The 23957-nt window shown below is 36.2% G+C and overlaps 1 protein-coding gene across 20 annotated transcripts in view; it reads right to left on the bottom strand.

Annotated features, from left to right (window-relative positions):
• RALGAPA1 (Ral GTPase activating protein catalytic subunit alpha 1) overlaps nt 1-23957 on the bottom strand; it is a 297019-nt gene that overhangs the window by 191576 nt on the left and 81486 nt on the right. For all 20 annotated transcript variants that reach the window (XR_004258069.1, XM_032242528.1, XM_032242525.1 and 17 more), the window contains 5 exons: nt 19398-19595; nt 15517-15654; nt 6638-6786; nt 3237-3366; nt 1025-1262 (listed from right to left, as the gene is read on the bottom strand). Coding sequence is in view for 19 of the 20 variants with exons in the window: in XM_032242528.1 (XP_032098419.1) it covers nt 1025-1262; nt 3237-3366; nt 6638-6786; nt 15517-15654; nt 19398-19595 (853 nt within the window). In the remaining variant the exon portion in view is untranslated. The remainder of the gene's footprint in view (nt 1-1024; nt 1263-3236; nt 3367-6637; nt 6787-15516; nt 15655-19397; nt 19596-23957) is intronic.

Raw genomic sequence — 23957 nt, 5'->3', positions numbered from 1 at the left:
TATAAATCATATTCCAAAACAGATACAGAATTTTTAAATTAAACCTTTAGCAATAAACTGTTAAAAATTATCTGCCACCCACTTGTTTTGGAATAAAAATGAAACATATAGACAAGAAAAAAAGACAGAAAATGAGCTAACCAAACCCATGCCATGGTGATGGTTAAACCTAAATCTCTAACCTGTCAATAATAGCCACTTGAGAAATATAGTCCAGGAAAAAGTAATTTGAGTATGTAATACCCTGGACAAAAAGTTAAGTATGAAATGTCACTTAAATGTAATCTCTAGCTAGCAACTAATTTTTAAGAATGCAAAATGCTGGCTGAGTGTAGTAGCTCACGCCTGTAATCCCAGCACTTTGGGAGGTGGCGATGGGCAGATTGTTTGAGTCCAGGAGTTCAAGACTAGCCTAGGCAATATGGTAAAACCATGTCTCTACAAGAAATACAAACAAAAAAATTTCACTGAGCATGGTGACATATGCCTGTAGTCCCAGCTACTTGGGAAGCTGAGGCTGGGGGATGCCTTAAGCCTGGAAGGTAGCTGCTGCAGTGAGCCGTGATTACGCTACTATACTCTAGCCTAAGCAACAGAGTGTGGCCCTGTCTCAAAAAAAAAAAAAATACTAACAAACTGAGGATTTTAAAAACATATATTAATGAGATAATCATTATACTACTGCCCCACCCCCTTTTAACATTAGACAGATAAATATTTCATGTCTAGGGAATGTTTGCTTTTAGTTAAAACGAAGTGCTTTCAAAAACAATTTTTAAAATAATTATTATATACATTTTAAATAGAGTAACATGAAACCACCTTCTCAGTTCTAACAAAAAACTGCTTACGATAAAAAGAACTAGTTTTTTTTATACATTTTCATTTTGTTTAATTCTTAAAACTAAAATAGTTAAGATTCTAAATTACTTATTTCACCCTCACCCCTCTCCCTGGTATGGTTTTCTCTGACTCAATTATTTAAACAAATTCATATAGAGCCATCTCTATGAACAATTCTTACCTTTCCCTTTGTGCTTTTTTTGTTTCTGTTCACTCAGTTTATCCAACGGTAAATCACTGAGATCCAAACTATATAAATTCCTAGCTAAAACTTTAGTTAATGTCTCCATAGTCAGTGACCACTCAGTGGCCAACTCTTCCCAATAGGTCAATGATGACAATACTGACAGTAAGTCATCCCAGAGTTCTCGGGAGATGTATACATTTAGGTTTGCTTTGATCCAGGCAACTATAAGGGTCTATAAAGGCAAATATCAGAAATAACAATAAAATGTGTTTAGTTTGTGACTTCAAAATCACATATTTAATTCTTAAAAAATTACTTAAAACAAGCAAAATTCAGAATTGCATGCTTTTTTAAATAGATAATACTTGTAAAAGTAATCCATGCAATCATTAGAATCTATATAAATTTCATTTCAACAACTGCCAACTCCCAACACCCAGCAATCTAAACTAAAAAGAAATCACCCTAAATTTATAGCTGTCTCTCATGCTGCATTACATTAATGTTAAATAAATGCTTTTTGAAAAATAGTCTCCATGCTTTTAAGTGTTGAAAATGTTGAGTTACTGAACTATAAAGCCAAAACCTACATTCCCAAATTAAGGATGGAAATGACTACTACAACTCAAAAATGTTTTTGAATAATACAAGGAAACAACATGGCTGGGCATGGTGACTCATGCCTGAAATCCCAGCACTTTGGGATCCCAAGGTGGACGGATCATGAGGTCACGAGTTCAAGCCTAGCCTTGCCAACATGGTGAAACCCTTTCTCTACTAAAAATACAAAAATTAGCTGGACATGGTGGTGCGTGCCTGTAATCCCAGCTACTCGGGAGGCTGAGGCACAAGAATTGCTTAAACCAGGACCCGAGAGGTGGAGGTTGCAGTGAGCCAAGACGACGCCACTGCACTCCAGCCTAGGGTACAGAGCAAGACTCTGTCTCAAAAAAAAAAAAAAAAAAAAAAAAATACTAGAGTAAAGGTTGAAATTAAATTTCATTTTAAAGACAACAGACAAAAGCATTATGTAATAAATCTGATCACAGGATTGAAAAAATTCATAAAAGTAGAAACTGATTAGCCAGTATCCCCTGAGATTTTGTGGATGTCTACTAAAGAAAGATATGTCCTCTGATTGAAAAAACAATCATAAAATAAAAAGATTCTCAAAAGCTTAATTCTACAACATTTAGAAAGGAATTCACACAAGTTTATACTTGAAATGTAAAGATGAAAATGAACAGAGTTGAGATACAGAATTATAGTAACTAGTTACCTCCCAATCTATCTTTAATACTGACAGTACAAAAAAAAAAGTTGTTCCACATAGCAAGATGAAATTTTATCTTCCTGTAGCTCCCACCATTGGGTTAGCTCTAAAAATGGGGAAACTTGAATGAAAAAAAACAAAAAAAAAGGCTAATGAGGTTAAGAGGAGTTCAGATAATACATGTAGCTGGTTTTAAAGGACTGTTCAATACCAGCATATAATTTTAGGTAAATGGCTAATATATAAAAAAAAACTCCTATCAATTTAAATGGTTATACTCATGGCCAAGAATTAGATCTGAGACAGCTTTTACCTTTGACATTAAGAATCATGTGTTTGTATTTCATGTATCATCTTAAAAAATATTTTGTTTTCTATTTTTCAAAGAATCCACAATACATTTAAAGTCAGCACTCTATCCTCGGATTAAGAAAACACAATATGGAATTCCTGTGTAATCAAACTACCACCAGTTGAGAAGAGAGGATAATAGTCTTACTAAAAAAAAAAATCATGATAAGAAACAATCTTGATTATTTACTGCTTTTTCATTATTACAGAACAACATAAAAACACAGTTTTTCCTAGTAGTCCTAGAGATATGGAAACTTATAAAGCAGTCAGGCCAACATTACCCTTAAAACACCACCAGCTTTTTGCAACCACACAAGTAAAATAAATATCATTAGCCTATTATAACACTTTGTTCACAGACCTGATATTAACTCCACTCTTATACTAGGCTGTATGTACGGCAAATAGCTCACGTAGATGAGCAACTTTTAAGTTAGCTCTACAGAAGATCCCTTAATAAATAATATGTGATTTAAAACATTATTTTTCCCAGTAACAAGTTCAGGGTTCAAAGAATCTTAAAAAACAAACAAAAAACTTATCTATCCAGCTATTCATGTATTTATTTATTTTTATTGCCTGGAAAAGTGGTCCTGCAAGTCGACCTGCCAAGGTCATATTTTTTCTCCCTTGGAACTGTAGAAAAGCTTGTGATGGCATCTTCAGTACAGACTCCGTGACTCTGAGCAACACAAGCAGCATCTGTTCCCTTAAAATAAAAAGATTGATTAATGTTTCCTTCTTGCATCTGTTTGCATTTGATTAACAGTTAACTTTCAAATATATACTTTTCATAAAAACTCAAATATCAAACATCTTAGAAAGACAACTTCAAATTTTTAGAGTTCCTTAAATATTAAAAATTAAAATTCCATTTTATAGATCTACATCAATCATTTAAAATCATTTAGCAGCCACAATATCATCTCAGCAAATAAAAACCTATTCAAAAGCTGAGGAATTAGAAGTGATAATGTGGAGAATGCTCCCATCTCTCCAACCACAAATTAAGAAGCCATCTTAAGAAGCTGGTGAAGAACACTCATCTACCCAATATAGTTCTATCCAGATGGAATACGATTGAATCCATCTTTATAATATGGAGAATAACTATATAAAAAATCAATCAAATCCATCTTTATAATATGGAGAATATATATGCAGAATCATATCAAGCTGAATTTAAAAAATTACATGATGTCTTAATTAAGAATCACAAAGAAGGCTGGGCAACATAGCAAGACCTATCTCTTAAAAAAAAAATTGGCTGGGTGTGGTGGCACATGCCTATAGTCTCAGGTATTCAGAAGGCGGAGGTGGGGGGATCAGTTGAGCCTAGGAGTTTTGAGTCTGCAGTGAGCTATAATCGCACCACTGCACTCCAGCCTGTGCGTCAGAACAAGACTCTGATTCCAAAAGAAAAAATGAGCTTGATAATTAATCAAGCGTCATTACTCTATTCTCTTTCCATTCTTTTCATTATGCCATTTTTTAATCTTTAAATTTTTTGTCTGTACTGCAAGTTAAGCCAATTCCATGATTATCCCTACTTTGCATCTTTCTCTTACATGCTTATTATTAAAACCATAAAGCTACCTTATTTGAACTGGTATTTCAAAACTTGATTCAACCACATATGAAAAAGACGCTAACAAGGGACTTTCAATTGGGTGTACAGCTATCAGCCCAATCCCCTATCACAGCCTCCTCTTCTCTGGTTATTTTGCAGGTCCATTCCAGGCATAGTGATATGTGGAACAGTCACTGTAAGAAATGTGGCAGGGGCAGCAACAGATCCCAGATCTAGATGTCATGGTTCTTCTGAGAAGCCAGGGTAGAATCAAACAGAAAACTATCACTACATTAAAAATATCCTGGATGTATTAGCAAACAAATGCATGCATTCATTCACAGAATAAAAATCAAAGGTGCCACTTTTGTAACCTTTATGCTTCTAGCTTAGCTACATGAACTAAAAAGCTATTCGATATCAACTACAAATGCAGTAAAGCACAGATTTTCCAAAAAATTTTTGATTTGTTGTTAAAGCATAACTCACTCATAAATTGTACAGTCTTTTCACTTTCTAACACAATAAAAATGGTTTTAATTAATAAAGTTTTACAAACTCTGGCCGGATGTGGTGGCTCATACCTGTAACCCCAGCACTTTGAGAGGCTAAAGTGGGAGAATCACTTCAGCCAGGAGCTCGAGAACAGCCTGGGCAACATGGCAAAACTGTCTCTCTCTATATAAAAATTCAATGTAAAATATAAGAAAAATCTCCCAAAATGCTATTACCTCAAGGGAAGTTAAAAAAACTAGGGAAAAATTCTAAAATTGTTTTTTACATAGCAAGTCTGTCAGTATAATCTGGCTCATCAATGATTAAAGGTATACAGAAAGAAAAAAAAGGACTAACAAAAGAATAGTCCAATGTAGTATAGTTACTAGCTAATAACTTGGGCTCTGAAGTCAGAAAACCATAGTCCAAATCTCTAATCACTGTTCAATGGCCATGAACAAGGACAGGTTACTTAACTTCCCAATGCCTAAGAATTATCCCATGTAAAACAGGGATATTATCTGTATCATAGGGTACTGTAAGAATTAAGTAAGAATATGTATGTGTAAAGTGCTTACAAAGCTACCTGGCACAAAGATGTGTACTAAGTATGTAAATAATTATAACTACCTCTACATGCAATTCTATTAATACTGTTAGTAAAGAATTTTTTCAAAATATAAAGCCATTTTATACATACACTAGGCATATGCTTTGACCAAGTAGTCTTATTTCTTAAAAAATTAGGAGTACTTAGTCAAAGCATATGCCTAATTTGCATTTTGCTACATGTACAGGAAAACAACATATATACATGAACGTTCATTGTCCTCTCTTTGCCCCAAAACAAAGAGAAATAACTACATATCCATCAGTAGAAGACTTGTTAAGAAAATTATGGTACATATATATGGTATAATACTATACAACTGTGTGCGTGATTTGATGAGCTGGATATTCACCAAAGGATAAACATCACTACCATCTCCAGAAACTGAACCTCTGAGTTTTTTTCTTTTATAAACTTTTCTTTGTTTGAATTTTATGATAAACATTTCATTTTTACAAACACTACAGAACTGCTTTCCCATCTCCCCAAAAGGTCTATTTTTCCAGTCAATTAAACAAATATTTATACAGCACCAACAATAGATAACATACTATACTAAGAAACGTGGTAAATATTAAAAAAAAAAAAACAACAAAACCAGTATATACTGTGTAGGGGCTCTCAGTTCTATGGTAGTAAACGACATTTACACAAGTATTTAGTATATTTCACAAGAAATATACAGAAGTACAAATACAGAATAGAAACAAGTGAAGAAAAAACTTTTAAGTATATGTAGAAACAGGAAGGTGAATCTAATGGACAGTTATGGTGACAACAGGAAAAATGGCAGAATTAGATGTTCTAAAGGAAAGTCAGAAGGTGCTCAGGGAAGAGCAACTTGATAAAGCTGGGAAGCAGGATCTTATCCTGGAAGCTGAAGGTTAGACTTCAGATAGGAAAAGTAGGCAGGGCCTGATTGTATACAGCTCTGAATGCCAGATGAAGGAATCAGGCATTCATATATTTAGTCAATCATTTACTTATTCATTCACTCATTCACACATGTGTAAATTTCATTTACTCTTTTGTGTTTGCATGCATGTATTCATTCCTTAGGGGTTGAGGAGGATGAGGCCATTATATGCTCACTTCAGCAAGATAGTCCAAGGGGTCATGTAGAAGTCTGGTCAAAGATGTTTCAGATAACGTGAAAGGAACTATTGTCACTATGATTAATTTCATATTTACTCAATAATAGGAGACCCTATAATATTGTAAATTAGTCCTCTTCACAGGCACTATTTCTCACACAATCACATACACACACACACACACACACAGAGAGGATAAAAATTTTTTTACCAAGTCTTTTTGTCCATTGATACTTGTACAACCATGTACCGATAAATATTAAGAATGCGTTTACACATATCTGTGTGTTCATCCAGAAGACTTTTTATTTCATTTGCAGGTTCAAGGAGAAATATATTTGATGAGTTTATAATGAACACCTAAGACAAAAGAAATCATTAGCTATTCACAAAGGAATTTCAATGGCAAATTTCATATTCAAAGAGAAACAGACGCTGATCCCACTGTGAGTTAATTCTACCATGAGCTTAATAACTGAAACATAAACTCATTAAACCTTTCTATTTTTATGTTTATCTAGACAAATATAAACAGTAGGTACCTAAAGAAAATAAACGAAGTGCAAAAAAAGTATTTCTTTTTTTTTTTGAGACAGTCTTGCTTAGTCATCCAGGTTGGAGTGCAGTGATAGGACCTCAGCTCACTGCAGCCTCTGTCTCCTGGGTTCATGCGATTCTCCTGCCTCAGTCTTCCAAGTAGCTGAGATTACCGGCATGTGTGCCACCATGCCAAACCAATTTCTGTATTTTTACTAGAGGTGGGGTTTTGCTATAGTGGCCACGTTGGTCTCAAACTCCTGACCTTAAGTGATCCGCCCACCTCAGCTTCCCAAACTGCTGGGATTGCAGGGGTGAGCCACTGTACCTGGCCTAAAAAACAGTATTTCTAAACTGAGAAGCTTTAATAAATTGAAAAAAAAAAAAAGAATAAATACACATAGTTTAGGATAAAAGATGACATCTAAACTAGGAAGAATTTTCTAAATGAACTGTTCAAAACACTTTATCTTCTTTTTCTTACTTATTTTTATGTTTGTATATCTGTTTTGGTGATAAAAGATTCCATGAGAAAAATCTATTACTATATCCCATCAAAAGATTAAAATGGAAAAAGTATGATCATCACTATGTATGCAGAAAAAGTATTCAACACTCATGATTAAAAACAATTTTTAGCAAACTAAGAAAAAAGCAAACATTCATTAATATAAAAAAGAACATTTATCAAAAAGCATAAAAAATGTATACATAGTAACAGAACTTGAGAAATACCACAAAAAGCCAAGAATAAGACAAGGGTGCTCACTTTCATCTCACTGATCTAAGGGGCCCAGTAAGCACAAAAGAAGAGTGGGTGGTAGAGAATAAATATCAACAAACTGAAAAGGACTTTTCCAAAGACAAATGGAGCTATGTTCCTGTCTGGGAGAATACTATTTCAGAAAAAAAAGAAAATCAAGTTCAAAAGATCTGAGGTGAGAGCCTGCCTAGCATGCTTGAGGAACAGCAAGGAGTACAGAGTGAAGTAAACTAGGGGAAAGACAGTAGGAGATAACGCTGAAAACAGCCTGAGTATGCTGAGCAGAGCTTCTCACACACTACCTGTAGTGAAAGAACAGGTCCCCCCCACCCCCCAAGCCCCAATCTTTTGCAGATCAATCCCATTTTAAAATATAATTAAAAATGAATAGAGATCAGGAGAGAGATCATCATAGCTGACAGGAGGCAGAATTAAATTGCAGCTCCGATGTGGATGGACAGAGCAGTGTGTGGAGGCTCATGTCGTGAATTTTCCTCCAGAACAACTGCAAGAACAAACCAGGAATCCCCAAAAGACCCACAGACCCTCTGAAGGAAGAGGACTGCTCCTGCAGGACCTAGGAGACACCCCAAATGCTGTGATTGCCCAAACTACAAGAGTGGGAAAGGGAGATCCTCCTCTCCCAAACACACACACTCACTGGGGAAACTGAAGGTCTAATTTGCGGGAGAAGTTTCTGACCTTTCCTGGAGCAGACTCAGTTTAGACACCCAAGGGAAATACAGGAGAAGAAGCCGCAGTGGGAAAGGCCCCAGGAGCTTGTTGAGTCCCCAGGCAGGCCATTCCTGCCTGGCACCACACGGATCCTTCGGGAGGGCAGCCAGAGGCATGTGGAAAGTGCCACAGGGAGAAGAAAGTCTCCAGCTGAACTTTGTAACAATTTGAACCAGGCAAGAAGCCTCCTGGCCAGAACTCAAAGGAAGGTGTGAATCCATTGTGCAAACTCCACAGGTGGGGGAAGAAACCAAAGCCCTTTTCTTTCACAACTGGGAGGCTGGTAGCCTGGGGCAAGTTCTCAAGCCCTGCTCACCCACTGCCTGGAAACAGACTCAGTGCTGTTAGGGTAGGCACAGTGGGAGAGAGACCAGCCCTTCAGATTGCTTGGGAGCTAGGTAAGGTCTGTGACCATCTCAGCAGAGGCAGCCATAAGCCTCGCAGGTACACAACTCCATTGAATTGGGAACCTCACCCCCATCCGTCACAGCAGCTGCAGCAAGACCCACCAAAAGAGAGTCTGAGCTCAGATACACCTAGCCCTCCCCCCATCTGATGGGCCTTCACTACCTACCCTGGTAACCGAAGACAAAGGGCATACACTCTTGGAAGTTGTAGGATCCCACCCACCGCCAGTTCCTTTCTTTACTACCACAACTGATGCTCTTTGTAAAGGGCCACCTCCTGGCAAGACGCCAACCAACACAAAAACAGAGTATTAAACCACCAAAGCTAGGAACCCTCACAGAGTCCATTTCACCCACTGCAACCTCCACTAGAACAGTTGCTGGTATCCACAGCTGAGAGGCCCCCACAAATCATAGGACTCTGTGCAGACAAGCTCCAGTACTACCCTGGAGCTGGACAGACTTGCTGGGTGCCTAAACCCAGAAGAGAGACAACAATCACTGAGGTCTGGCTCACAGGAAGCCACATCCATAGGAAAAGGAAGAAAGTACTACATCAAAAGAATACCCCATGGGACTAAAGAATCTGAACAACAGCCTTCAGTCCTAGACTTTCCCTCTGACAGAGCCTACCCAAATGAGAAGGAACCAGAAAACCAACTCTGGTAATACGACAAAACAAGGCTCTTTAACACCCCCAAGAATCACACTAGCTCACGAGCAATGGATCCAAACCAGAAAGAAATCCCTGATTTACCTGAAAAAGAATTCAGGAGGTTATTTATTAAGCTAATCAGGGACACACCAGAGAAAGGCAAAGCCCAATGCAAGGAAATCCAAAAAGCAATACAAGAAGTAAAGGGAGAAATATTCAAGGAAATAAATAGCTTAAAGAAAAAAAAAAATCAAAAATTGAGGAAACACTGACCACATTTATTGAAATGCAAAATGCTCTGGAAAGTCTCAGCAGTAGAATTGAACATGAAGAAGAAAGAAATTCACAGTTCGAAGACAAATCTTCAAATTAACCCAATACAACAAAGACAAAGAAAAAAGAGTAAGAAAATATAAACAAAGCCTCCAAGAAGTCTGGGATTATGTTAAAAGACCAAATCTAAGAACAATTTGTGTTCCTGAGGAAGAAGAGAAATCTAAAAGCTTGGAAAACATATTTTGGGGAATAATCAAGGAAAACTTTCCTGGCCTTGCTAGAGACCAAGACATCCAAATACAAGAAGCACAAAGAACACCTGGGAAATTCATCGCAAAAAGATCATCGCCTGGGCACACTGTCATCAGGTTATCTTAGGATGAAAGAAAGAATCTTAAGAGCTATGAGACAAAAGCGCTAGGAACCTACAAAGGAAAATCTATCAGATTAACAGCAGATTTCTCAGCAGAAAGTCTATAAGGTAGAAGGGACTGGAGCCCTATCCCCAGCCTCCTCAAACAAAATAATTATCAGCTAAGAATTTTGTATCCAACAAAACTAAGCATCACATATGAAGGAAAGATAGTCTTTTTCAGATAAACAAAATGTGGAGAGAATTCGCCAGTACCAAGTCAGCACTAAAAGAACTGCTAAAAGGAGCTCTAAATCTTGAAACAATCCTGGAAACATAACAAAACAAAACCTTTTTAAAGCACAAATCACACAGGACCTATAAAACAAAAGTACGATTTAAAAAGCAAAAACAAACAACAAAAAAACCAAGGTACACAGGCAACAAATAGCACAATGTATGGAATGGTACCTCACATCTCAATACTAACATTGAATGTAAATGGCCTAAAAGCTCCACTTCAAAGATAAAGAACTGAAGAATGCATAAGAACTCAACAACCATCTGCTGCCTTCAGGAGACTCATTAAACACGTAATGACTCGCATAAACTTAAAGTCAAGGGGTGGAAAAAGGCACTTCATGCAAATGGACACCAAAAGTGAGCATGGGGAGTTATTCTTGTATCAGACAAAACAAACTTCAAAGCAACAGCACTTAAAAGACACAAAGAGAGGCATTATATAATGGTAAAAGGCCTTGTCCAACAGGAAAATATAACAATCCTAAAAACATATGCACCTAATGCTAGAGCTCCCAAATTCATAAAACAATTACTGGCCAGGTGCAGTGGCTCAGGCCTGTAATCCCAGCACTTTGGCAGGCTGAGGTGGGCGGATCACCTGAGTTCAGGAGTTTGAGATCAGCCTGACCAACATGGTGAAACCCTGTCTCTACTAAAAATACAAAATTAATCGAGCATGGTGGCTCATGCCTGTAATCCCAGCTACTTGAGAGGCTGAGGCAGGAGAACTGCTTGAACCCAGGAGGCAGAGGTTGCAGTTAGCTGAGATCATACCATTGCACTCCAGCCTGGGCAACAAGGGCAAAACTCTGTCTCAAAAAAAAAAAAAAAAAAAAAAAAAAATCACTAATTGAACTAAGAAATGAGATAGCAACACAATAATATAATAGAACTGAACAACAATAATGACATAACCTATCAAAACCTCTGGGATACAGCAAATGCAGTGCTGAGAGGAAAGGTCATAGCCCTAAACACCTACATCAAAAAGACTGAAAGAGCACAATATGACATTCTAAAGTCACACCTCACGGAACTAGAGAAACAAGAACAAACCAAACCCAAACCCAGCAGAAGAAAGGAAATAACCAAGATCAGAGCAGAACTAAATTAAACAAACAAAAAATACAAAAGATAAATGAAACAAAAAGCTGATTCTTTGAAAAGATAAATAAAATGGATAGACCATTAGAAAGATTAATCAAGAAAAGAAGAGAGAAAATCCAAATAAGCTCATTAAGAAACGAAACAGGAGATACACCAACAGCAACCAAGTGGAGAATCAAATCAAGAACTCACCCCTTTTATTATAACTGCAAAAAATAAAATACTTAGAAACATACCTAATCAAGGAGGCAAAAGACCTCTATAAGGAAAGCTACAAAACACTACTGAAATAAATCATAGATGACACACACAAATGGAAAAGACTTAAATCTAAGACCTGAAACTATAAAAATTCTAGAAGACAAGATTGGAAAAACCCTTCTGGACATTGGCTTAGGCAAGGATTTCATAACCAAGAACCCAAAAGCAAATGCAATAAAAACAAAGATAAATAGCTGGAACTTAATTAAACTAAAGAGCTTTTACACAGCAAAAGTAACAGCAGAGTAAACAGACAACCCACAGAATGGGAGAAAATCTTCACAATCTATACATCTGACAAAGGACTAATATCCAGAATCTACAATGAACTCAAACAAATCAGTAAGAAAAAAACGAACGATGCCATCAAACAGTGGACTGAGGCCATGAATAGATAATTCTCAAAAGAAGACATACAAATTGCAAACAATCATATGAAAACAATGCTCAACATCATTAATGATCAGGGAAATGCAAATCAAAACCACAATGCAATACCACCTTACTTGGGTAAGAATGGCCATAATAAAAAAATCGAAAAACAATAGATGTTGGCATGGATGTGGTGATCAGGGAACACTTCTACACTGCTGGTGGAAATGTAAACTATTACAGCCACTATGGAAAACAGTGTGGAGAATCCTTGAAGAACTAAAAGTAGAACTACCATTTGATCTAGCAATCCCACTACTGGGTATCTAACCGGAGGAAAGTAAGTCATTATATGAAAAAGATACTTGCACACACATTTATAGCAGCACAACTCACAACTGCAAAATTGTGGAACCAACCCAAATGCCCATCAATCAACGAGTAGATAAAGAAACTGTGGTATATATACACAATGGAATACTATTTAGTCATAAAAAGAAATAAATTAATGGCATTTGCAGCAACCTGAATGAGACTGGAGACTATTATTCTATGTGAAGCAACTCAAAAATGGAAAACCAAACATTGTATGTTCTCACTGATATGTGAGAGCTAAGCCATAAGGACACAAAGGCATAAGAATGATACAATGGACTTTGGGGACTTGGGGGAATGGTGAGAGGAGGGCAAGGGATAAAAGACTACAAATAGGGTGCAGTGTATACTGCTCAGGTGATGGGTGCAGCAAAATCTCACAAATCACTGCTAAAGAACTTACGTAACCAAACACCAGTGGCACCCCAATAACCTATGGAAGAATAAAAAATAAAGATAAAGACTATCAACTGGGGAAAAAATAAATAGAAAAAAGGAAATGGAAAAAGAGTACGACAAAATTTAAATGTAAATGTTTTAACAGAATCAAGAGATACTAAACATTTCCTTTCTAAACTTTTACTCTGTTTTCCAGTTATGCTGTGGGTCAGCCCTATTCTATTGACCACATTCTGAGGAGCAATGTAAAGCCTTATAGGCCACTATAAAGACTTTCATATTGCTGCGCAGTGATAATGGAAAGCCTCTGGAGGGTTCTGAGCAGATGACATAACCTGATTTACATTTTACAGAATCCCTCTGGCCAAACCAGAGTGATAGTGGGCAGAGAAGAAGCAGGGAAACTAATTAGAAAGTTACTACAATACTACAGATGAAAGATTATAGAGACTTTGACACAAGGGGTAGTGTGAGTGCTGAGCAGTGGTCCGAATCCATACTTATTATGAAGGGAGAGCTGACAGAATTTGTCATCAAATTAGACAGATGTTAAGGTAAACTGAAAAACAGAGTTGCCAATAAATGATACAAGAAAGAATGCAGAAAGAACATTCAAATTTGAGATATTTATTAGATATCCAAGTGAAAATGACAACTCGATATTTGAATATTTTAGTTAAGGATTCAGAGTTCAGATGAGAGGTCCTAGACTACAGATAAAAACCTGAAGCTGTAGCGTATAGATGATATTTAAAGCCATGGGGATGGATGAGATAAGAGAATAAGAGATTCAAGAACTGATTCCTGGGCTTTTCAACATGAAGAGGTCAGGGCTTTACAGAAAAATCAGTGAAAAGAATCTGGTTTGAGAAGTAGACAATGAAGTGGGAAGAAACAGGAGGAGATGGTATTCTGGAGGTCAGGCAAAGAAGCATTTCAATGGGGAGGAAATGATCTACTTGGTAAACATTTCTGATAAATTAAGCAGGATTAGCACCGAAAAATGTAAATCTGCTTTAACAATGGTTCTGATAAATCAAGAATTAGCACTGAAAAATGTACTTCTGATTTAACAATGTAGAGTTCACATGTGGCCTTGAGAAGGACAATTTGATTTAAAAAGTGAATGATTGGCCAGGCGCAGTGGCTCACACCTATAATCCCTGCACTTTGGGAGGCTGAAGAAGGTGGATCACCTGAGGTCAGGAGTTCAAGGCCAACGTGGTGAAACCCCATATCAACTAAAAATACAAAAATTAGCCAGACATGGTGTCACGTGTCTGTAATCCCAGCTACTTTGGAGGCTGAGGCAGGTGAATTGCTTGAACCTGGGAGGCGGAGGTTGCAGTGAGCTGAGATTGTACCACTGAACTCCAGCCTGGGTGACAGAGTGAGGACTACATCTCAAAAAAAATTTAAAAAGTGAATGAATATAATGAACTCCTACAAACCACTCAAAGAAAGATCAACACCCAATAGAATAATGGAAAAGCATATTAATTCATATATAAGAAAAGATGCTCAAATTCAGTACTGACGAAGGAAAAGCAAATTAAAATGGAAAAATACAAACTTTTTTTAAAAAATGAGACATTTCACATACAAAGGACCAGCAAAAAATTAAAATCTGACAATACAGTTAACGGGGGAGAATATAAGGAAATGAGAACTCCCAAACACTACTAAAGGGAATGTAAATTATGCTGACAAATTGGAGAACAATTGGGTGATAATAGTAAAGTTATTAATGTACAAATCCTACATCTCAGTAATTCCACTTTTGGTGTATACCCTAGGGAAATTTTCTCAGATGTCTATAAAAATACATGTTTAAGAAAGTCCACAGCTGGGTATGATGGTTCACACCTGCACTTTGGGAGGCCAAGGTGGGTGGATCACCTGAGGTCAAGAGTTTGAGACCAGCCTGGCCAATATAGTGAAACCCTGTCTCTACTAAAAATAAAATATAAAAAAATTAGCTGGGTGTGGTGGCGGGTCCCTGTAATCCCACGTTCTTGAGAGGCCAAGGCAGGAGAATCGCTCGAACTTGAGAGGCAGGGGTTGCAGTGGGCCAAGATCGCACCATTGCACTCCAGCCTGGGCAGCAAGGGCGAAACTCTGCCTCAAAAAAAAAAAGTTCACTGTAGTACTATCTGGAATAGTGAAAAACTGGAAACAAAAGGCCATCGACAGAAAATGAATAAGTAAAATTTGAAATAAAGTACAATACCACTAAGTAGTTAAAATGAATTACGGCTGTACAGTAACAACAAAACTCAAAAACAGAATGGCTAGTAAAAAAAAAATCAGTTGCAAATGACAGTATGCCATGACATAATTTATATAAAATTTAAAATTCTCTAGAATATGTAACATTTATTAATATATAAAGTGATTAAAATTAAGAAAAAATAAAAATACAGAATAATGACAAAAGTGGTAAATTTATTATATTGTGAAAAGTATACTGTATACTGAAATACTGAACTTAAATATTTGAAATATTTAATGATTATTTTATTTTTAAAAAAACCACAAAATTATCCACCTGCAAAACTGCCTGGGTACCAGCTTGTATGTTTTGTTCTGTGGCTTCATCAGAGGCTTTATGAAGAGCACCTTGGAAGGAGCCATTTTTTGCCCAACTGGAATTTCGAACATGATCAGCAGTATTGGTCCCATTTTCCTGAAGCAAAATATCAAGTTTTTAATATTTCATTAATAAGAATGTTGCAACAAGTCATTAAGTTCTAAAGGTAAATCAAATTATTAGGTCCCACTGCTAAACAGGTTTCTTTCTCTCAAAATAGATGATGTCTTATTCAATTCCAAAAACAATATATATTCACTGTAAAAGAGAATTCTCAATTACAAAAATATAAAGTTAAAAAAAAAAAACCATAATGAGCAGCCAGACATTATATCATTTCAGAGAGTATTCTTCTATATGCCTAATGTATAAACCTCCCTCTCATACTCTCACACATTCAAGAATGGGATTATATTATCTACAGCTTTGTTAAAGATTAATTCTGTTCTAAATTAAATGCCAGAATCCAAATAAATGATAAAGAAAATGGCTTACGTTTATCCTATTTAGGAGTACTAAAATTCTCATTATTCAAAGAATACTGAAATGTCAAATCACTAAGATTATAGCTTCCTGCTTACATTTTAGCTGTGACAAGTCCTACAGAGAAGGGAGTTCCCTCAGTTAAAAAGCACAAACAGAAATGCCGCTCTGTAGTTCTCTTTTTAAAGTGTCCCTCCAGTGTCTTCCTGCTTTTTGTCACTCATCAATATCTTCAAATAGCTAAGTTTTAAAAAAAATATTTTATATAGAGTTTGTAATATGCAAGAGGTAGTCCAATACAAACAGCTCTGCCATTACCAGAAACAGTACTGGAACCCTGTCCTGAGTAGTCAATACAACATGCCATGCTCTAAGTCTTTCTCTTAAGCTCTGTATCCCTATAATCAAGCGTCTTCTGAAGAGTTCTTCCTGAATGACCCACAAGCATCTCAAACTCAAGATATTTAAAAATAAGTTTATTAATCACATCCCCCCATTCCTGCCAATCCAATCCCTCCAGCTGCCTTAGTTACCACCATACTTGTGCTGTTTAAAATTCCCATCCATGTGTGAATGGCAACTACTCTGGTTGCAAAAGAAACTTACGACACCTCCCCATTCCTCAAAGACACCAATATATCTGTCCTCTCCCTTATATTTCCACTGCAACTACCACTGTCCTAGATCAGGTACTTATCATCTCACCTTCAAACTTTGCTAATCCTTCCTAACTGGTCTTCTTGCTTACAGACTGACATACAATCTATCCTTCATTCTGGGCCTGGTATGACTTTCTGAAGTATGTAACTATTCATGTTACTCTCTTGTTCAAAACCCTTCAAAGGCTTTCCAGTTTCTAGAATGTAATTAAAGTCTACTAACATAGCATACAAGTTACTGAACAAAATCTAGTCCTGTCTATTTCATATTTCCTGCTGTTCTCTCCTATCTACTCTATGCTGCGGCCAAACAAAAATATTTTCAAGGTTCCTCATACATTTGTAGATACTATTTACACTATGTGTCACCTTTCCCATTTGTCTACCTGCTCTTTTATATTATACTACCTCTTCCATGAAGCATTCCCTGATTTCCCCAAGCAGGGTTAGGTATTCTTTCATGCTCTAGGATCATAGCAGTAACACTGTCTTATAATACTTATTTTGTATGTTTGTCTTCTGGCTAAACCAGAAGTTACGTGAAGGTAGAAATAATCTCTGCTTATGTTTCTACTTCCAACATTAGTTCTCAATGTGGGCAAGAGAAAGCTTTGTATGGTATTTTGAAATTTGTGAGTGTTTCCTTGTCACAAGAATAAAAGATACCACTGCAATTTAATGAAATAGGACAGAGAGTGCTAAGCATCCTACACAGCACATGACAGTTCTCCACACACACACAAAGAAATTGTCTTGTATTCTGCATGTCTTTCAAATGTCTTACAGATACTATGAGAATTTAAAAAGCCCATTTAGGTCAAGCACTGTGGCTCCCGCCTGTCCCAGCAATTTGGGAGGCTGAGGTGGGCAGGTCACTTGAGCTCAAGAGTCAAGACCAGCTGGGAAACATAGTGAAACCCTGTCTCTACCAAAAATTAAAAAAAAAAAATTAACTGGGCCTGGTGGCAAATGCCTGTACTCCCAGCTACTCTGGTGGCTGAGGCTGAATGATGGCTTGAGCCCAGGAGGTGGAGGTTATAGTGAGCTGAGATCACGCCACTGCATTCTAGCCAGGGTGACAGAGAAAAACCTTGTCTCAAAAAAAAAAAAAAGTTTTTTTTAATCAATAAAATTAAAAACCCATTTACAATTATCTCAATTTATAACATAATTCAATTTTATAACTGTAACAACAAAAACGTTAAATGAGTCCCACATACAGTGGATTTATCCGAAATGTAAATCAATAAATGATTAAACCTTTTGGTTTTGGTCCACAACTTATGCAAGAGTTGCTGGCACTTTGAAAAAACCACATCTCTAATGGCAGCGCTGGTGACAGTACTTGAGTAACCAATAGAACAAACCTACCCAACACACCTAACATCACCAATCTACCCTTTCTCTCCCTCCCTCCCTTCCTTCCATTCTTTGTTTTTCAATTATATATGTACATAGTTTCTATTATCCATCATTCTTATTTAAGAACAGTAAATGATATGGGGTAGGCTCATTATATATGGCACAGCATGACTAAAAAAGTTGGGGAAGGCAAATTATTTTTAAACTGATAGGTTTATTTTCCAGCATAAAAATATCAATAAATATGTTATTTTTCATTGGTGCATAAGAATTAGGACTGTAGATATTATTTTATGATTTATATGGTTAATTTTATTTACTTAAATTATATTTCTCAGTTACATTTTTCCCTTTCTTGGAAGGGGGAAGATGCTCTATGTATATGTGTATACACACACACACACCCACACACATACACACACTCTCTCACTCTCTCTCTCTCTCTCTCTCTCTCTCTCTCTCAGACTCACCAAAACCCTACAGAATTGGCCTATTCATTCATACATTAGTATCCTGACTAATCACCACTGATGAGGTTAGATTAACTACTAAAGTGAATAAACATTACTCAATCATTTCTATCTAGATTTAGCAAACTATATTATCAATCTCAGACAACTTTATGGTGAAAGGCAAATCAGACAAAACAGATAAATCACTTTCAATAAATTCTCTGTACTCCTAACTCCATCTCAGCATCTGTTTCTTGGAGAGCCTCACCTGTGACAAAGGTTGGTCAACCAAAGGAATAAATGGAACCAGGGACCCAAATGCCACCTCTATTACTCTCTCTTTTCTCATCTTTTCCCCGCCATAAGTAAACGTTAGTCTTTCTTATCACAAAAGAACTTATTTACCAAGTCAAGAAGTTTCGCATTCTGAAATCAGTTCTAGTGCAAAAGATTCCAAGGAGGGAACACAAATATTGTGGCTTGTCCTAGGTAGCCACTCCTAAATAGTCACTCCTGCCAGGGAAGGAGGAATATGGTTTGGTAATAACCCCCCCAAAGTATGTATTTTAAAATCCATTTTGATGTAGTACCACATTTCGAATTATTATACCTTAATAACAGTATCTAATTTTTACCTAGAAAATGGCTTAAAGAATCAGTATATGACCTCAATATTAATTTTTAAAAATTATGGCATCATAGGGCTTTGCTACAAGGTACTGAGATAACTACTGTTACATTACCTAAATTGTTGCAAAACAGACTGAAAGATATCTTCATCTTCCCATTCAGTCAGTATATTTGTGTTAACCCATTATTATGTTTCTGCAAAACTCTTAATCTATTAGACTAATACTCAAATATACAAATCTTGTAACTTTACCTCTTCTCTTTTTTCTCCTTCTTCCATTGAAATATCATGGTCTATGACATTTTCAATACAAGGGAGGTCTGAAGAAGTGATCACAATTTCTTCAGGCTCTTGCATGAACAAAGGTTTTTCCTCTTGTTGGATCCATTCTTGATATACTTTTACCACTTTTCTCATAGCTGCTGCTTCACAAATTGGTAATAAAAATGCCTAGGGAAAAAAAGGGAGAACAGAGATAATGATACCTTTTCCTTTACTACCAACCACTAATGCAGTAATGTTTTTCACATCACATCATAGATTCTTGGAAACTGCAACTTTAAGCAAAACAATGACTAAAACACAACTCATTTTGCCATAAGCTAATTGATATAAACAAGAGTTAAGTTCCTATGGGATATTTCTGGTAAAAGAAAAAAAAAAAACCCACCAAATTTCTAGAGACCAAAACACAATATTAAACACTGAAATAAAATGTGAGCTATGTGCTCATTTAAGAAAGATTAATAAAAACAAGACAATTAATTATCCTAATATTCTAAATCAGGATTACTGGTAGCCAGTCTATTCCAGCAGCTCAGGGGCAAGACAGGAACCCAGCCCTGGACGGGATGCTGTTTCATTGCAGGGTACAACAACATATACCCCAACACTCACCCAGACTGAGACCATTTAGACACACCAATTTACCTAATGTGCATAGCTTTGGGATGTGGGAGGAAACTATAGTACCTCAAGAAAACCCACACAGACATGGGGAGAACATACAAATGGGAATTTTTGTCATCAACATTATAGTTAAACAATGTTTCTTAAAGACCTGCTGTACATATATTTCTATCTTACTATAAAATGTGAGATATAAACAACTTTTAAAAGTTAATCAATTCATTGTCATAAAAAGCCTGTTGTCTCCAAATTATTTGCATATTGATATAGGAATGTTTTTGGTTGATAAGCAATGACTTCAAGTGGAAGAAATAAAGATTAGTTGAAATTGTATTGCTCAGAATGATGATATTCCTTGCTTCCTAAAATAGTTGAGCTCTTATGAAGCCCAATGTAAATACAACTTTTCATAATAAGTTACACTTTCTTGTAACTTACATTATTTTGGTTTTTACATTTTTTATTATTTTAGGGACAGGGTGTCGCTATGCTGCCCAGGCTAGTCTGGAACTCCTGGCCTCAAGCGGTTCTCCTGCCTCTGTCTCCTGAGTAGCCTGGACTATAGGCACACACCACCACACCCAGTCATCATTGTCTTTTTAAGAACTATTACTATTAAAACAGATTTTGATTTTAAAACAAAAGTTAAATTTGCCTCCAAAAACTAATAAAAATCGTATGTAATAAGATACCTCACCTTTTCTAAGCATACAAAGAAAAAAGTTAAGACTCGCATACTTCATTTTACATATAATCAAGTTCTATAGTCTAACAATAAGGCAAAATTTAAAAGAAGGATCTCATAGTAATTCTTTTTCTGGGATCTTAAAAAAATAGATATTTTCCTCAACACGAATACACATTTTCATAGAAAAAACATTGACACAATCCAGACTTGCAAAAATAAAACAGCAAAAATACTCTTGATCTCATCACCCAAAGTCCTTTCCCTGTGCATGTTTGTGTTTATGGGTTAATATTTTTACTTTATTTTTAGGTGCAAATAGAATTAAATTGCTTTTATTTTTCCTTTTATGATACTACCTATTAATATCAACCTCAAAAATCACAAAACCTTTATCTAAAACCTGCTACTTTCTATTCTAGAGTTATTAGTAGGTATATTAAATAATAATAAAGTGGTCACATGAACTTACTTTATCTGAATGAAACTAGCAAAAAAGTCAGCTCCCAAGATAATGATGAAAAGTTAATGTGCAGTATCTATAGAATATTTACTGTTGTTTGTTAATCCTTTAGCTTATTTGCTATTAATTCCTTAGTAAACTACTTTATGTGCTATTTTCTTTAACCAACTCATTCCTAAATTATCACTCTCATATGCTAGCAGCTTTAATGGCCAAACGGCAAGATTTTGATCTTCACTGCCTGCTATTAGAATATTTATTTTACAGTTGTAGCAAGAGCTCAGCCTTCCTTAAAAAGATTCAGGCCAGGCACAGAGACTCACGCCTGTAATCCCAGCACTTTGGGAGGCTGAGGCGGTTGGATCATGAGGTCAGGAGATCAAGACCATCCTGGCCAACATGGCAAAACCCCATCTCTACTAAAATACAAAAAATTAGCTGGGCATGGTGGCACACACCTGTAGTCCCAGCTACTCGGGTGGCTGAGGCAGGAGAATTGCTTGAACCGGGGAGGTGGTGGTTGCAGAGAGCCGAGATTGTGCCACTGCACTCCAGCCTGTTGACAGTGAGACTATGTCTCACCAAAAAAAAAAAGAGATCTCAAAGAAATTCTGTTTTAAGATACTGAAAAATTCCTGTTTTAAAAAATTAGTGTATACTTCTCACTCAATTTTGCTGTCAGTCTAGGACATTGAAAAATAAAGTCTAATAATCTCAAAAAATTAATATCCTCCAGTGCTAAAATATTAGACAAATTGTCAGACTACAACCTAGTGGTCTGAATTTACTACACACCAGAGACCTATGTCCTTGCAGATTCCAAAATATGATTTTCCCAACATGCTAAATGTGAATTGTGAGGAAAAACTGATATTAGCCATGGCTAAAAACTGATGTATAAAACCAGAGTGATAATTTATAAATTTACAACAAGAAATAACTGTTGAAGAAACCAGAATATTCAAGTTCATAAATTAGCAGTTAATTCCTCTATGAAGAAGCAACAAAAGACCTGGAATAATCTTCAGCAAGGAGAACAAAGCAGGAGGTACCCACACTTCCTGATTTCAAAATATATTACAAAACGGTAATCAAAACAGTATGGTACCAGCATAAAAAAACAGACATATAAACCAGTGGAACAGAGTAGAGAGCCAGAAATTACAGGTAAATACAAACACACACACACAAACACAAAATTATTCAGCCTTTATAAAGCAGAGAATCCTAGGGCCAACCACAGTGGCTCATGCTTTCAATCTCAGCACACTGGGAGGCCGACATGAAAGGATTGCTTGAGGCAAGGACCTGGTGACCAGCTTGGACAACATAGCAAGAAGCCCTCTCTACAAAATAATTTTTAAAAATTAGCTAGGCACGTTGGTGTACACCTGTAGTCCCAGCTACTTGGGAGGCTGAGGCGTAAGAATCACTTGAGCCAGGAGTTTGAGAGTACAGTGAGCTGTGATCACACTACTGCACTCCAGCCTGGGAGATAGAGTGAGGCCCTGTTTCAAAATAACAAAAAAAGGAAAATCCCAACATTTGCAACAACATGGACTAACCCAGAGGACATTATGCTAAGTGAAATAAGCTAGACATGGAAAGACAACTTATTGTATTATCTCACTTAAATGTGCCATCTAAAAGAATCAAGCTTATAAAAGCAGAGAGTAGAATGGTGGTGACTAAGGGCTGAGCAGTAGGCAAAATGGGAGATGATCAAAATGTACAAAGGTTCAGTTATATGGGATGAACAGGTTTTCGATATCTAGCATGTTGACTATAGTTAACAGCCCTGTAATTTACCCCTGAAATTTGCTAAAAGATTTTATCTTAAGTATTCTTAACCATATACAAGCAAATGAAATTTTATCTAAGGCCATTACTAGGTTAATCAGATTGATTGTAGTGATCATCCACAATGTATACTTATATCAAAACATCACATTGCTCTGAGTGACCCTACTGAGTAATGTGTGAAAAAATAAATAAATAAAAATAAATAAATAGATTAAAAAAAAAACCATCACATTGTACACCTTAAATATATACAATTTTTATCTGTTGGGTATACCTCAATAAAGTTAGGAAAACCTCATAAAATTAAAAGTGTTTGATACCAGCATATACCCACTAAAATAATTTTTTTTTTTTTTTGAAACACAAGATCCCCCTGAATAAAATAATTTCTAAATGATGAACTTCAAGCAGAGGAAAGTGATTCTAAATAGAAGATCTGAAATGGAAGAACTCATGATAAAATAAAGTGGCAAATATATAACAAATATACATCAACACAAAAAATAGAATTAAATTACTTGATAATAATATATATGTTTGGGGGGAAAATTAGACTAGTGGGGCTCTAAGGTCCTTGTATTGATTAGGAGGAGGGTAAAAGAAAAAACTTTAGAACCTGAAAAGTGAAGTATGCATGTTAAAACATATGATAACCACTATAGGAGAAGAAATGGTGGTTGGCGGAAAAGACAGAAAAAGACAGAAAGAAAAGACTAATAAAACTGACAAACCTCTGGCAAGAATCATCATCAAAAAAAAACAAACAAACAAGGGATAGGGCTAATGTCTGTAATTCCAGCACTTTGGGAAGCCAAGGCAGGGGGATTGCTTGAGGCCAGGAATTCAAGACCAGCTTGGACAACACAGCAAGACACTGCTCTACAAAAAAATTTTAAAAATTACCAGGGCAATTAAATACTGTACTGATGGGAATAAAAAGGAGGACCTGAAT

The sequence above is a fragment of the Sapajus apella genome, unplaced genomic scaffold (assembly GCF_009761245.1).
Source record: "Sapajus apella isolate SASKATOON/1434 unplaced genomic scaffold, GSC_monkey_1.0 scaffold50, whole genome shotgun sequence".
Taxonomy (NCBI): Eukaryota; Metazoa; Chordata; class Mammalia; order Primates; family Cebidae; genus Sapajus; species Sapajus apella.
This window is presented reverse-complemented; position numbering and strand designations above follow the sequence as displayed.